General features: G+C 36.5%; 1 protein-coding gene across 8 annotated transcripts in view; it reads right to left on the bottom strand.

The window, feature by feature from the left end:
- Positions 1-17,183, bottom strand: part of DOCK3 (dedicator of cytokinesis 3) — a 217,072-nt gene that overhangs the window by 158,857 nt on the left and 41,032 nt on the right. For all 8 annotated transcript variants that reach the window (XM_060765806.2, XM_060765801.2, XM_060765804.2 and 5 more), the window contains exons 3-4: positions 9,500-9,540; positions 6,435-6,490 (exon numbers count right to left, since the gene is read on the bottom strand). In XM_060765806.2, the coding sequence (XP_060621789.2) occupies positions 6,435-6,490; positions 9,500-9,540 (97 nt within the window). The remainder of the gene's footprint in view (positions 1-6,434; positions 6,491-9,499; positions 9,541-17,183) is intronic.

The following is a 17,183-nucleotide window of genomic DNA, read 5'->3' on the forward strand; positions in this document are numbered from 1 at the left end:
CTTCAGGTCAGCAGTTCAGCCAGCACAAGGGTTTAGCCCACTGCACCACCACAGCTCCTTAGCAAATCCATGTAAGCAAACTTATTTATTTATTTCACAGTTTTCTATACCGAGCTTCTCGACCTCATTGAGGGACTCAGCCCGGTTTCCAGCCATAAAAACATATACACTCATTAAAATATCATATACCACAATTACAAAAACAACTTTAAAAAACAACTACAGTGGTTAGTCGTCCTATTAAGATGGATCTACATCAACTTCCATCCAGGGTCCTATGGTGTTGTCTCATTCATCGAAGGCCTGACTCCACAGCCACGTCTTCACCCGTTTCCTAAATGTTAGGATGGATGGGGCAGTTCTGGCCTCCAGAACTTCATTAGTATGCTTATTTTCTAAATAAGCAGTCTTACACAAGAAAGTTTTCCTCAGTTCATGTTAAGCACAAGTTTCAGACTTCAGTTGAATGTCTTTTCCCATTCCATGCCTAAAGAATTATATCCTTTAAAGTCTCTAAGTTCATTCAAATACAAAGTGATTTACGACATAATGCAAAGCTCTCATAGCAAATCCCCTGCATTCTGGGCAAGAATATTTGCTTGCTTTTGTCTCCAATACACAGAGCCCTCTGCTACACAATATAATGCTCCATTAAATACTTCTAATTCTTCCCATTCACTAATGCATTTACAGCTGCAGATACTGAAAGCTCCTTTATCATTTTCCTCTCAGATATCTAAGCTCACAGTACAGGATGTAGCTCTTGTCTGAGATCCCTACAATTTTAGGTTACCAAAACAAGCACTGAAAATTAAATGAACACAATGGAAATTTATTGATCGTAAAAAAAATACCTAGATACCTAGAACATCCGTTATAATTTACGAAACACTATTGGAATTTAAAGATGTTACAAACTCAGGTCCATGTCTTTCCTCTTATTCACCTGTAGTGCAGTTTCCTTCCTTTCCTACCACCCTTTCCAAGCATTATAATTTTTCCCCAATTAGACAATTGTCTGATGTTCAGAGTACAACAGCCTGTTGGCTTGATTGTTACAACAGCTGTTCACTTGTCTTTTTAGTTGTCTTTAGTATCTGAAGAATCCTTTTCCAGCACATCATTTTAAATGAGTCAGTTTTCTTCCTGTCTAATTTCCTTGCTGTCCAGCTTTCAAACACATTCAGTGAAACTGGAAATATTATGGTCTAAACGATTCTGACTTTGGTGTTTGGTGTATCTCTATACTTAGCATTCTATCCAAATGGATTTTGGTAGTAACAATCCCTTAAGTCTCACCCAGAACTACTGACTGTGTATTGATCCAAAAGTATATATTCTATAGTGAATTAGTAATTGTTATTGTGTGCCTTCAAATAATTTCTGACTTATAGATGAAGCCACGATATAGAAAATCTTTTAATTATTTCAGCATCTTAATCATTCACTTAATCAGTTAGCTAAATAATCTATAGACATTGTTTTTGTTATTTTCTTATCAAATGTTAAGTTACACTGGTCAACAAATTTTTGGGAATGTTTTGTTTCCTCCACAATTTTGGGTGAACCAAGTAGATTTTAACATGCTGAACACAAGTGTGTATTTATCATGTCTGCATCACATATTTTTCCAGAAAAAGGTAATATCCTAAGCACTGCTGTATGTCTGAGAGTGACATACACTGTGACAGTAATGGTGTCACCAGGAAACAAAACTAAAAATGTTTTGCAGCAGATTTTTGTTTGTAATCACTGTCTGACGCTTTGCAGACGCGAGTCCAACAATAATCACCCAACATAGATGGATTCCACTTGCCCTGAAACCGTTTCCATCTCAGCAATATCCTGATGAAACCTTTCACAATGTTTGTCACTCACAGCACCCAGGTTGTTTGGAAAGAAGTCTAAGTGGGATTGAAGAAATTGTATCTTCGATTACATGTTATGCTTAATAATAATAATAATAATAATAATTATTATTATTATTATTATTATTTATATCCCACCCTATCTCCCCATGGGGACTCAGGGAGGTTTACAACAAGCTGTGGCAAGCATTCAATACCGTACAATACTAAACAAAGAATGAACTTACTGAAACCACCCAAATCCTAAAACATACCCAACATTCACATCAAAATAAGAAACACAGCACCAAACATTAAACAATGATATAACTAAATCAACTTCATTAATTTGTATGCCTGAAGCAGACTTTCAACCTGTTGGACATAATCTGGCACTTTGTAGTTGCCTAGAAAGTTACAGACAACATTCTTGCAGGCTATTCACACAACATGTTCCGCACCCTGTAGAAGACCATTAAAGTGGTTATCCCTCATCACATCTCAGATTTGTGGGCCAATGAAAACACCTTCTTCTTATGTCTGCATCACTTCTACATGGAAACATCTGCCGCAAATAAATTAAGGCTTCACTTTGCTTGTTCATTGCCTTAATGAAGTTTTTCATAAGCCTGAGTTTGATGTGTAAAGGTAGAAGAAATATCTTCTTTGGATTAACCAATGGGTCATGTGTGACATTCTTCTGCCATGGAACCAATTTATTGCGGGGAGGCCAGTCTTTTCTGCTACAGTGGAAATCTTTTGCTCGACTATCTCACTCATAAAGGAAACAGCAATATTTTGCATAATCAAGCTGTAGACCAAGTAGAATTGCAACTACCTTAAGATCACCACACAAATTAAAGTTGTGTCTCAAGTATTAAAGGTGGTTTAGCAGAAGTTGCATGTTCTCATGTCATTCTTTCATATGAACAGCATGTCTGACAAGTATAGAAGGGTAGATAAAAGGCCTAAGAATCTGTCAAGAGTACTTTGATTGTGCTTTTCCTGCATGACGGGGGTTGGACAAGATGACCCATGTGTTCTCGTCCAACTCTATGATTCTATGATTCTATGAATGATGAGTCAATAAGCAATCACTATTCTGTTGGGTCATGGTTGCACCTGAGAGCACAAAACAGTCCATTGATGTCACAGCAAAAGGTCAGACTGTCAGCTTGTCAAATCTTCATTGCAATGGATACATTTTGAGATTTTCGTACCGGATGAAAAAAGATTCCATCCTTGCAGCCTTGATCAAAGCAGCTCTGTCTGACTTTTTGATAAACGCAAATCTCTGACTACATCATTCAGTTCTGCCTGAGATATTAAATGAGGATCACTGGAAGTCAGGATCAGCATGAGCCTCCATCTGCATCTGATCACCATCATCGCCTACCTCCACATTCTCTATGTCCATGCCTCTGGCATGCCCGAGCAAGTTTCCACATGACAAGAACTTTATTCTTTAGGTATTTTAATAGATTCTCTTATATGTTACATAATGTTAGTTATGGCTGTCAGAGATATGAACAATATAAAAAAAATCATGCAAATTTTTGTTGAGGAAGAAAATGTTTTATAGTTTTGCAATAATTATAAAAAACAAAATGGCAGTTTCTCAAAAACTTTATGTGATGTGACAATTTTGAAGTTATTTATGTAATCAGCATAAAAAAATCTATTTGGTACACATAAAATTGTAAAGGAAACAAAATACCCTTTTCCCAGGAATTTGATATCATCTGCATATATTAAATTATTGATGTTCCTTTTGATTTCCACACTTAATCCCCCTGAGTTGAAGCCCACTTTCTCTATGATATGTGCTATTTTTAGAGTTATAAAAAGCCAACATGAAATGATTATATTCCACATATTGTGTCCTCAAAGTGATCTCTTGCCCAGAATATAGATTGCATATCTGTATAATCAAATGCTATGGCACTCCCATTTTTTTAGACCAGGTCACAGACGTTCACTATCTACAGCTAAAGGCTTTGCTGTCAGGACAGGATAATTTTCTTTTAAAAATAGTGCACTTCATTACCAAAGCCATTCTTGTTGGAAGTAAGTCTAAAAATAGCAGCCCAGCAACATATGGCCATTAGGATCTTGTGAAAGTGATCCCTGACACTGAGAAGTTTATGGGATAAGTTAAGGGATATGTGGTAGTCAGTTTAAAATTTCATTGGTATTCCTCAAAGGGAACCCACTGGAGCATGTTTGAAGAGTGACTATATGGTCATAGCCCTTGGATTTCATTTCTCATTACATACTGAACACATGTTCTTAGAATGGTGCTGCTTTCAAGAGGGCTGTTCTTTCCACCTTGTTGTGTCCCAGTTTTGTGAGTCAGAGAGACCATGAAGAATGACCGGTTGCTTACCTATAGCTCTAGTTCTTAAAGTGGTCATCTCTGAATTCACACATGCATACCTATCCTTCCCTCGACGTGCCCTTCTAATCTTCAGTTCCTTGGGCTACCGCTTGGGCATCAAGGGAACCAAGGGTTTTAGGCAGGACGGACACTATATAGCAAGAGTCTAGAAAGTTCCAAACAATGCACTGAGCCAGCTACTGATTACCCTCTTTGTGTGAGTCACAAAGACCATGAAAAAGAAAACATTTTTTTTCATCACAAGTCTGTTAGTCATTTGCATAGTCAGGACTTCTCAAGCTATCATTTTGCAGCAATAGATTCTCATAGTATGATTAAAGCACAACAAGACCCAAGAAAGGAAATTCTACATCCTCTGCAAGTTTCTATTGACAAGTACATGGAGTACAAGCTGATTCAGATCTGATAAAAGTTTGTTTTGTTATAGTGAAAACTGCTGCTGTGGTTCACATCCCCATTTGCATAAGTATACAAAAATTAATTAGAAAAAGCAGGGATGGACACCACAGAGGCTAATCCCAGTTTTTGGAACAAACTACCAAGTGAGCCTAGGCTGGTTCCCACCCTGTTGTTCTTCTACTGGCAAGCAAATATCTTTTTAATTAGGTAGGCATTTGGAAATTCCTCTCTCATACTGCAGAAGGGGCTTTAAACTGTGTGGGCGTTGTTTATCTTTGATTTACATGTTTTTCAATTGCACTGCATTTCTGTGATTCTATTTGTTTTCTCTTTTAATTGTACTTGTAGAATCTGACTTGAAGGCCTATGTATAGGGAAAAGACAGCACAAAAATCAAAATTCTCAAATACCCCTGGTGTTCAAGCACAATAAAAATGTTAAAAATATTTCTGAGGTATTCTGCTTTCCCCTCTGGACACTAACACCTATTTACACAGCCACTATCTTTTCCTGGACTTCTCAACCAGGAAGGATCAGAACAGAATAATCTCAGTATAAAACCAATTATTGGATTGCAGGGAGATATGGAATGAATGGTGAGTAGTTTTTTTTTTAAAAAAATCTTAATTATACAAGACTTAGATCAAATCCAACAATACACTGAGAGCTGCTGCTAAGATTTTAGAAATAAAAAATGCACAAATCTGCATTCCCCTACCAAAAGAGAGAACCAAATCATATTCAAGAGACTAAATGTTAATCAAAACAAACAGTCCTTAGAATAGTCAGATTTTGTATTGTATCTTCTTTTCAGATAAGCCCAAAACAATTAGTTCTGAATGATTTTTGGGGTGGGGGGGGGGTGGGGTGGGGGGATGAAAAATAGTTATGAATTTCCATGCTGGGGGATATTTATCAGAATTTTTAGGAAAGTATTGTTTGATTTGACATTAGAAGATCTGGTCTACTACAAAAATAATGTTAATACCTATCTTGTGAATAATTAAAATTAGCAATGAGAAAAGTATAGCCACTTGGTAGCATGACTAGTTTTTTTGAACCTTCCCCCTCCCCCTAACGTGCCCTCTTAAGCCTCACTCCAAGCCATTTTAGGCTCAGGAGAGGTCTTTCCTAAACAGGAAAAGTATTAGGCAGGTTATAAATCCATTTTTAAATGTTATGTTTCAGTCCCCATGTATCTCTCACCCAACTACTAGCTGTTGCCCACCTCTGTTTTAAAAATTGGAAAAGGAAGTGAAAAACAAAGGACTAAGCTGGTTTTGTTGGTCTTGCCATACTCTCACTAAACAGGGCAACTTGTGATAAGGAATTCATTGTATATTCTTCAGTTTGTATTGCTTTTAATACAGCTTTGTTTAGCAAGCACCCCATTGCTTCATTATGCACACCAGACATCAAGGCAAGTAAGTGCATCCTTCTCGTGTTCTCTGATGATACAAAATGCTAGAGAACTCAAATTAACTAACATCTCACCAAAAAGTCTGTATAACTTTCCAAACATACACCAGCATTTAGTAAAAGTTGTGCATCCTTTGTAACTAAGCTAATCAAATAAAATGCTTATTTCAAAAAAATTGATTTTTTTGGAATAACATGAGTTTAAACCTAGAATGACTAGAATAATAAAAATTCAATAAAAATTATACAAACAGACCACATTTAATAATGCTGAGGAAAGCTGTCAGAACCGCATGCAAAAAATCATGTAATTGATTTTGTTTCACTCAGTGAAGTATTTCAATGTTGTGGCAATTAAGGTGCATACTCACCCCCTATTGCTGACAACTGCCTTTTTCAAGTGAATATAGTTAACAGGAAAAATCCCCTGGAAAAGAAATTAATTACTATTATTTGAGTAAGAAATAAGGTATAGGTTAGGTTATTTCAGGAAGCAAATTATTAAGTGGAAAATGATCAGAAATCCTGAAATTAACAAATGTATTTTCTTGTACAAATGAGCTATTTAAAACACTTTCATTTTAAAACCTTCCCAAGCAAAGAATCAACTAATATAAACACAATGAATTCATATAAGCTACCTACAAAACTCGACTCTCTATATAATTTGCCAAATGTTGTTTGTTCAGCTCCTTAACTTTTTAAATAGCAAGTCAATATGCAGTTTTCACTCATTTAAATCGTTTTAAAGTACTTATGATGAAAATAAATATTTCACAGTTATTATATGTGTGCACTGGGAAGGTTAATTTGCTCTAGTGGTAAATCAATTACAGGTTCAGGATCCCTTAATCTGGGAATCGCTAATCTGAATGCTCCACAATTGTCTATAGTGAATATTTGCATATATATAATGGGATGTGACATCTTTGTTTTCGGATAGTTCAATATGCAGCAACCTAGTTTCGTGAATAAAATTATTAAAAAATACTGTGTATAACACTATCTTCAGGTTATGTGCATGAAGTGTATATGGCACATAAATTAATTTAATGCATAAATTGGGTCCTACCTTTAAGACATCTCATTATGTATATTGCATATATTCCAAAATCCCACTTCTCATCCAAAATCCAAACACTTTTTGCCCAAAGCACTTCAGATAAGGAATGTTCAACCTACATCATAATTACTGGCAAACTCATCATTACTCTGGGTCCCAGAGAATTCTGGCTTAATGAGATTCCTAGCCAGATGTATATCCTGGCAATTTTAACTCTCCTAGACTTTATTACACATTATTTGTACCTAGTTTTGTTTGACTTATTCCAATTTTGAATAACTCCACTTTTTTAATGTCAGGAGCAACTTGAGAAACTGCAAGTCACTTCTTGCGAAAGAATTGGCCATCCGCAAGGATATTATCCAGGGGACACCCAGATGTTTGATGTTTTGCTATCCTTGTGGGAGACATCTCTCATGTCTCATCATGGGGAGCTGGTACTGACAGCGGTAGCTCAATCTGCTCTCCCCGGTTTCAAACCTCCGACCTGTCGGTCAGCAGTTCTGCCGGCACAAGGGTTTAACCCACTGCACCACTGGGAGCCCTGATAATAACTCCAGTGCAATCTACCTATGTTTAGTATTGTTGAAAATATTAACTGTTTAAGTCTTGACAGACATTCATGAGGATACATAGGAGTCTGAATTTGCATTTTCCTCTTGGAACCTTCAGAGAGAAGTGCAATCTACCTATGTTTAGCTAAATACTCCTGTCTGAAGGCTGCAAGAGGAAAATGCAAATTCAGACTCCTATTTATTTATTTACCATATTTATGCCCCTCCTTTGACTCCCAAGGGGGACTCAAAGCAGCTTACAGACTCCTATGTATACTTAAACAGTTAATGTTTTCAACAATACTATATTCACCAGAAATTCTCGCAAAGTTTAATACAATGCGGCTTTATATGTATTTGTTTATTTTACCTGGGCTTTAGGCTATGCTCACGCCTACCACTCATACTTGATTATTAACTTTATTTTAATCAGTATTTAAATCATTCTTTGTAGCTATTAATCGTGCTACTGGTTACTGAATGTGATATTGACATACTGCCTGTAGCCAATGAAATAGTCATTAGGACCGTCAATATAATTTCATGCCTCATTAATTATAGTCCATGTTGTGGCATGCTTCTGAATTTCAGTGGCAAACGGCAATGCCAATATTGTGTGTGTGTGTGTGTGTGGGGGGGGGGGGGGGGGTCTTGGAAGAACTGGTAGGCCACCAAAAAGGACTTGAGGATGCATTTTGTTTCCTGTCCTCTTTAGACTTAAATGCTTTCTTGTTGTGTGATGTAGTAATTTGTGGGGCTTAAATTTTTGGTGTGAGATGCCATAAGACAGGGTAGCACTACACCGATTAAATAAATAATGTTTTATTGCAGCTTACAAAATCTATTCATATCTTGTCTTTTATCCTCTTTACACTTTATAGTCTTGTTTCACAGAACAAAAAAGGAACAATTTTAAATGGTAATTATGACAACAAATTGCTGAATATTACAGGAAAAAAAAACAACAACACAGTATTCTTGCAGTATGAGATTCATCCATCCATCTTGTTTAACAAGATTTTTTGAACGGTTATAGTACCATTAAATATAAGGGTATAATATCATTAAAAATGTAAGTGCAGTTTTAATTTACATTGAGAACAAGACTGCTTTTAAGAATCACAGGAAATACTTATCACAGCATGAGTGGCCTTGCTTCTGTATAGTTATTGTACAGCAAATCTATATTTGTATTTCCCCTCCAAGCATTATTTGCAGCACAACTGATTTCACCCAGAAGTTCATAATACACAGACTTTTTTAAAAAGTGGAAATACAGGACAGGCAGGAGATATTGTCAGACAAGATAAAATGGGACTACACTATTTGTTTCTGTGGCACTCTGATGCTTACAAACATAATTGTAGTATGTCTTAATGATTTTTATATTAGAATTTTGAAGACACTGCTCACATTCAGATACAACATAATTGGTTCTTCAAACCATAATTTGGAGGACTGGAAATGAGCAATAGCCTTGATTATTTTTTTCTGCTTATCAGAAGGAACGTAATGCAGTGAAAAGCATAAGCAGCCATAGAAACATGCACAAATATTCTACTAGAACTGTTAACAGCACAGAAAAGGATTTTATCAACTCAGATGTCATATTGCCCATAATCTATCAGGTAATTCAATAACAGGAATCCCATGCAAAACTAAATTGAAGCAAGCAAGCAAACAAAAATATTTCTCTTCCCAATCTGAAGCTGCACAGATAAGTATCTACAGGTATACTTATTAACATTGTGTTTCTAACTTTGAAATCTATTTGCATGTTTATATCAATATTATTTTTAAGAACAGAAACCCGACTCACTTTTATGTTGGGCTTTTTTAATGAGAGTCCTCTGTACCATCCTGAAAGACATCAAAATAAACCACATTAAGAAATGTACATTTTGCATGAAGTTAATATCATTTGCCATTCCTAATCATGTACATATCCTAGCACCATCTCTATGTAGAGTCCTCTGACTCTTCTTAGAAAACAAACAAACCAAATGGTGTACAAGATATGTGGATTGATAGACCCTCCCATTACCCACAAACAGATTTTCTTGTAAGTGGAGTGCTTTGAGATAAATAGTCCAACAAACAATGCTAAACACTTAAGTCATACACTGCGACACATTAAGCCAATTTTGTTATCTCCAAAACTATCAGTCCTGTGCAGAAGATCTATGGCATTTAAGTAACAACAAACCACCAAATTCCCCTTCTGAGATCAATAGTAATGGACATAGGGGATATGTTTGGGAACAGGGTACACAATGTCAGATTATTCAGGCTGATTCCTCTGAAAAGAGACAACAGCTAGCATAAATCACATCATAGCAGCAGATGCATGGTTGAAACTGGTTCAATTTTGTAAAAATCACTCTCCTGTGCCTTAAAATATCTTATCTGACTGCTTGATCTTTGGTTGACTATAAACCAGAACTCCATATGGTCTTAGGTTCATAACAATTCCCACCGCACTGAATAGAGCAAAACATAATTGATATTCATATTGCAATTCCAAAAATGTACTGGTATGCCTGCTTTTGTGAGGCTATTGTGTAACCCAGGCAGCGTAATTACCAGCAGCAAGCAGATGAGTTGTCATTGAGTTCCATGGTAATAGGACTGCTAGTGCGAAAAGGGAGGAAGTCCTCAGTTGAGTAATTTAAAACCTTCTAAAGCTGGCAGAGAAAATGGGTCATATGTTACTATTTAGAGAAAAGGTCTTAAACAAAAATCAAATATTTGGAGAGGCCAGTATTATTGTGGATACTAAACACAGAAGTTAACATGGAACCAATGTATGCATGTTCCAACTAAAAAACAAGTTGTTTATGTGTAACTGCATTTCTCCAAATGGTGAATTCACATATATAAATGAATATTTAAGAGCAGTGTAGCTTTCTGGTGAGAACACTGCTTTCACTACCTATGCTAGAGATGTTCCTGAATGCAAACTATGCTGCCTCAATCTTCTGTCTGCTTCATGAGATTTTGAACAGGGGAAATGTGAAAATATGGGGAGGAAAGTAGGTTGTGAGAGTTCAAACAAAAACACTCAAACAACCACAATTACAACAAGTTGTGCCTTGTTCCTCTCCATTTGGCAGGCAGGAAACAGAGGTAAAATAGTTGTAATGCAGACATCTGAGTAAACGGAAAGGTAACTTACTGAATGAGTCCCGTCGGGGAGAGAGGGTGGTTTATAAATAAAGTGTTGCTGCTGCTGTTATTGTTGTTGTTGTTGTTGTTGTTGTTATTATTATTATTAGGGTATAGTAAACCAAAATTGATGACATCCAAAATGCATTATCTCCAGGGATCCAGCTAATGTGTATTATGGAGATTGCTGGCTGAACCCAAACTGTGGCTCTGCACAAATCTGGAGAGAGACTCCACCTCCAAAGAGCCTCTGATGTTACAGCTGCTCTGGTGGCATGCAAGTGTTGCGCCATATGCAGGTTTCCTAGGTAACATACTAGGGAAATAATCTGAAATATTATTTTAGTCAGATCTTGTGATGGAACAAAAAACCTTGTTTGTGACTACCATAAGCAAAAAAAGAAAAAAAAAAGAAAAAAAAAGAAAAGAAAAAAAAGAGAGAGAGAGACTGGTGGAATTTAGACACACAGTCAATACAAAATTTCCAAAACATAATGAACATTTAAGGGCTAAAGAACTGTTTCTAAAGGTGTAGCAGGACTGCTATAAAAAGCAGGTAAGACAATATCTACCCTGTATTAGCATTACATGCTATGCAAAAGGATATTTTTATGGTAGGACAGCTGGTACAATCTCTTACACCTGACAGGATTTCCCGAGGAACCAAACTAAATATGCTAAACAGCTACTGGACAGAAGCAGTGGTGGTGGGGAACATATTGATAGAGGATCTCTCAGAGATAATGGCAGGAGAACCATAGCTAACACTTGTTAGTACTGCACAGAGGAGGCACCAGTAAACCATTTTTGAATGACCTTTACTATGAAAATGCTATAATAAGACAATTAAACTGAAACAAGCAATAATCCTAAAAGATTAGACTTCTATGTATGAAGCCACTCAATAGGGAAGAGCAGATGACAAATACAAGTAGTACCAGGGCTAATAATGCAACTAGACTAATCCAAAACAATTTTCATACACCTGCCCAAAATAAAATCCAAAGCTGCATAACATATATTACCAAAACACAGAATGTGAAAAGCATGTATAATAGAAAACTAGACATGATAAAACAAAACTAGAATTGATAAATATTGCAATGCTTAGGTGAGTGAGCTAAAGCAGACAGAAATGGAACATACCCTATTCAATCAGATAATAACACAGAGTTTTACTTGGAAATGCAAATCAAAGAAGAAATGTCTGGTATTAATAGTGAGTAGACATGTAGTAAAAGCAGTCAGAGAATGTAATGCAAAGTCTGAGTAGGCTTCAGGTAAAACCCATCAATACAACCAAAGTCCAAGTTTATGCTCCAATAACAGAAGAAGAAGTTAAAAGATACTATGCTGGAGTTCAGTAAGACAATGATCATACTTCAACCAGGACATATTAATAATTATGAGAATATTCCAATTATAGGATTAGAACACAAAAATAGGAAACAGAGCAGAACCAAAGATTGTTAGAGAATTTGGCTGAGGATCAAGAGATGAAGCAGGATAGCAACTTATTGAATTTTGTGAGACAAAAAAAATGTGTTCATCAGGAACACATTCTTTAAGCAAAGAAACAACTGTGTCCATTGACATTATCTGACAGCCATTATAGAAATCAAATAGACTAAATAATTGGAAACAGAAGGTGGAGAAGCTCCATTCCCCTAAAAAACAAGACATTTTGATAATTATAGAAACGTTCCAATCACAAGATTCAACACAAAAGTAGGAAACAGAGCAGAACCAAAGATTGTTGGAGAATTTGACCTAGGATCAGGAAATAAAGCAGGAAAACAACGTATTGAATCAACTCAGACAAGAAGACAAATAAATCGGCCCCTGAACAAATCAATCTTGAGCTATAATTAGAAGCTAAAATGACTAAATGACGACGAACCTGGACTACGCTTGGATGATGAGAAGATTGGGTACGGTTGTTTTTTGTAATAATTGTGCATTGTAATTGCTTATTGGTAATTTATGAATAATGTGTTAAGTCAATTGTTATATGTTGTATGGAACCACTGCTGTTTCTACTGTTTCTACTGTTTGTGAACCGCTGTGAGTCGCCTTCGGGGTTGAGATACAGCGGTATATAAGCAAAGTAAATAAATAAATAAATAAATAAATAAAGTGAAGCTACTGTACTTTGGATATATCATGATAACACATGATTCATTAGAAAAAACAATGCTGCTTGACATGGTGAAAGTCAGTAGGAAAAGAAAAAACTACATTGCAAGTGGATAGATTCAATTAAGGAAGTTGCGGTCCTGAGTTTGCAAAATCTTAACAGGTCTGTTGATGATAGATTGACTCTCATTCTTAAAAGTCAACATTTCACTAACAGAATCTAGAAACTGACTTCTGAAGAAGGAATATGTCTTACAAAAGCTGTTTTTTTGTTATGTAAATCAACTACAAAACTTTAATATCCAATCAGATACCAACAATGAAAAGGACCAATGTTATATAGGTTATGAAGTAGGCAAATACAGATTACCAAATCCCTTGAGGAACCACTAAAACCACTGAATTAGAAAACAAAAGCCATTTAGGATTGTAGATTACGTTGTTGAACCACAACTAGCACAGGCAAGAAAGTCAAGCCCTGTTGCTTGAAATAGAAAATGGAAAAATGTGGAGAAACAGCAGGATGAAGACTTCATTTGGAAAGAATTTGCAAAAGTCCTGTACTTATATTCTGTAAGATCTTCTATAACCCACTTTTGAGTAGAGGGTTTTCTAAATATTCAGTACTCTCATATTTTTTGATGTAACCCACCCAGAGGTGGCCCTAGGTAATTTTCAATGGTAAGCAAACAGTATTTTGCCCCCCCCCCCCAACCAATCATTGGTATATATTTTCTGTTCATCATGGGAGTTCTGTGTGCCATATTTGGTTCAATTCCATCATTGGTGGAGTTCAGAATGCTCTTTGATTTTAGTTGAACTATACATCCCAGTAACTACAACTTGCATATGTCAAGGTCTATTTTCCCCCAAGACCACCTCAAGAGCGCCCCTGGGCAAAATCAACTATACTGCGAATGCTTACTTTGCGTAATGGGTTGAACCGCCCCTGAACCCACCTAACCCTGCATACTAATAGGTTAAATAAATCATTATTTGGATGATAGCCCTTGCCCCAGGTGTGATAGAGCAGATCTAGTTCCATTAGAAATCACAGAAACTCATGGCAACCATTAAGTTAAAAATCTCTGAATTTGATTGGTTTTCCTTCATACCGACAATCATTTTCATCCATAAAGAAAGAAAAGAGCAAAGTAGAGGTGCAGTCTAGTTGAAGAGGAACACATCTCTTTGAGCTGCCTTCCTTATTCCAGTCTTATTGGAATATTTGTGGCATTTTTGTTGGAAAGTGAAAGAAAGGTATGGATGTTCATTTGATTCCAATCTCTCATTCTCTCTGCAACTGCAGTGTCAAAGGGGGACTACTTATGTGTAATGTGAAGTAAATTCTCATTTTAGACAATCTATCAAGAAATTGTCCTCTCCTCAAAGGTGAATGGGTATTAGGGTAATACACTGGAATTCACTGATTCTAGTGAGTTTGAAATGAGTTTTTGAATGACTGTCATTTTGTTTGTTTGGAGATAATATAGTGGTAGTATTGCCTGTGTCATCTGTTCCAAAGCTACGCTCTCAATGCTCGAAGGGCTTTTACCACCGCAGGCAGTTCTAGTACACAGATACTCAACTAGTGTCTCTGAACATTGTTGCAGTGTGTCGCAGCTGTCAAAAAACACATAGGTCATCACCATAACAGTCAGCTGAGGTGGATAAAATGATATCACAATCATAATGTGTAGAGGTTATTCCACAAGATCAAGCTGCAACAAATGTCAGTGGGAATAAAGGTCTTGTGTTGAGATTTCTTGTTAAGACTGAAATGAGCAAGAAACCACGTGAAGGCTTTAGAAGTGTAGGTGAGCAAACCTTCCTTTTGCTGTAGTGATAGTATGAAATCAAGTAGACAGATAATGACCTTATGCGTGGCTACCAAATGTCTGAAAAGCTAGGTGATTTGTCTTTTCATTAGAAAGGCACTCCAAGCATTTCTCAAAATGTGTGAAATATATGTGATGCAGTGGGGAAACACATGGAAGGAAATTGTTTTGGTAGTGAAAGAAAGATATCTATGAAACTGTGGTGAAGGAAACATGGCAATATGAAATACTGTAATGAAGCTGCTTAGCTATAAGCTATCAAGGCTTATCACAATGCAAGAGGCCAGGCAAGTGAACAAAACAAAATGTTGGGAGAGGACAGGACCAGGATATTCCACCTATTTCTAGTTCTTCAAATAAAATGGTCCAGTGACCAGTAACAAGTTCTCTAGATTTTGTGTGACAGAGATACAAATAACCATTATACCCAAACAGTGAATGCAACTGAAAAATAAGTTTAGTGATTGATAATTTGGAATCAGTGCTTTCTTAATGTGAACTTCTTCTGCAGATCCATCTGTGCATTGAAGGCAGAGCTGGACCACATGTGAGGTTTTTGTCCTAAGGTTGTAGATATTTTGAAAAGTATTTTAAGTTGATTAAATCAAATGATCAAACAAAATTTTGTTTTTCCTTCAGAATATTTGTTAATATTCCCATTTTTGAAGAAAAACCCAGAATTTTCATGTAAAGATTTGAACTGACTAAGGCTACTAGAACTGAAATGGCATGATCCTGAAAAAACACAGAAGGACTATATCCAATGTTGGTAGGACAGGACTTTTGGGGTTGTTCTAGCTTAAAAATTAACAATGGAAGCTCACGTGGCAAGAGGAGAAGAACAAAAAGACTACTTTGCAGAAATATGGAATCCATTTATATCCCAAGTTTCAGATTTAACAATGGATTAAGGCCATCGATTATCATATAAGACTTTTTAAGGCATAATATGTTTCTTACAGAATAAATTAAATACCTAATTTATGGACTATTATGCAGTAGGCTATTCAAATGGGGCAACATTACAAAATTCACTGTTAATATAGATTATATTTTTTGAAATTTAATAAAACTATGGTTTAAAAAGGCAGAGCTATTTTTCTACCATTTTGGAAGTACTTGTGAATCAAATGTAAAGAATACAATATTGATCTTTCTTTTCTCCTAGATGATCACTTACTATATCCCCATCTATACTGATCATCTAATGCAGCTTGAAGCTAATTTCAAACTGTAGCAGCTAAATAACCAATGGCCATGAAAGTGCATGAAAGAAAGCAGATCACTGTTGGTTGTGTAATCACCACCCAGGTCATTCAAGGGCAAAAAGAGACAGGCTCCAGAAAAATTGTGAGAAATTCGTGAACTCTTACCCTTATACACCAGTAGAATATTGTTAAGATATATAAAATAGTAAATGAATATATGTAAGTTAATCAAGCAAACCTTCTGTATTTTTAAAAACATAAGAAATTAAAATGAGACCACTTAAGCCAGCAGTTCTCAAAGTGTGCTCCACGGAGCCCTTGGAGCTCTGTGAGACATACTGAAGGGCTCCGCGGTTCCCTCCTCCTCCTTCACCTCCAAGCTTTCTCTCCTCTTTCCTGCCCTCCCCCACTCCCTGCCACCAAAAGCCTCCCCCCTCTTGCTGCCAAAAGCCGTTTTCTCTCCCAGTGCACAGGGGGTGCTTTGTGCTTTTCCTGCATGGTAGAAAGAAAGGGGTTGAACTAGATGGCCCCTAGGGTTGCCCCTATAAATATTATTATTACCATCTCTTGGGGTTGCTTTGATAGAGCTTTTCCTGCATGGCAGAAGGGGGTTGGATGGGATGGCCCCTGGGGTCTTCGGTTTGCCCATAATAAAAGTAATAATAATAATAAAAGTAATAATAATAATAATAACAACAATAATAAATTTATTTTTGTATCCTGCCCCCATCTCTCCGAAGGGACTCAAGGCAGCCTACATGGGGACCAAGCCCAGTTAAACAGAGTTGAAATATAACACAATAAAAATACATATACAAAACATCATAAAAACATAAACCATCATACAACAACCAGTAGCCCAGCACAGTGGACATTTTAGAAATAAGGGGTGAGGCAAGGGCTTGTGCAATACAGTTGCATGGGCAGGGCTGATAGAAAAGTGCAAGAGCCAGATGATAAGTTAGGGCTAGAAGGGCCAATTCATCTAGTGAACTGTTTAATCAAAGGTACATTGGAACATCCACATTTTCAGGGTTTTTTTCGGAAAGTGGACAGGGTGGCCGCTAATCTAATCTCTCTGAGAGGAGAGTTCCAGAGCCAGGGGGTCACCACCGAGAAGGCCCTTCCCATGCCTGATATATATACATTATACATT

Source organism: Anolis sagrei, chromosome 2, assembly GCF_037176765.1.
Source record: "Anolis sagrei isolate rAnoSag1 chromosome 2, rAnoSag1.mat, whole genome shotgun sequence".
Taxonomy (NCBI): domain Eukaryota; kingdom Metazoa; phylum Chordata; class Lepidosauria; order Squamata; family Dactyloidae; genus Anolis; species Anolis sagrei.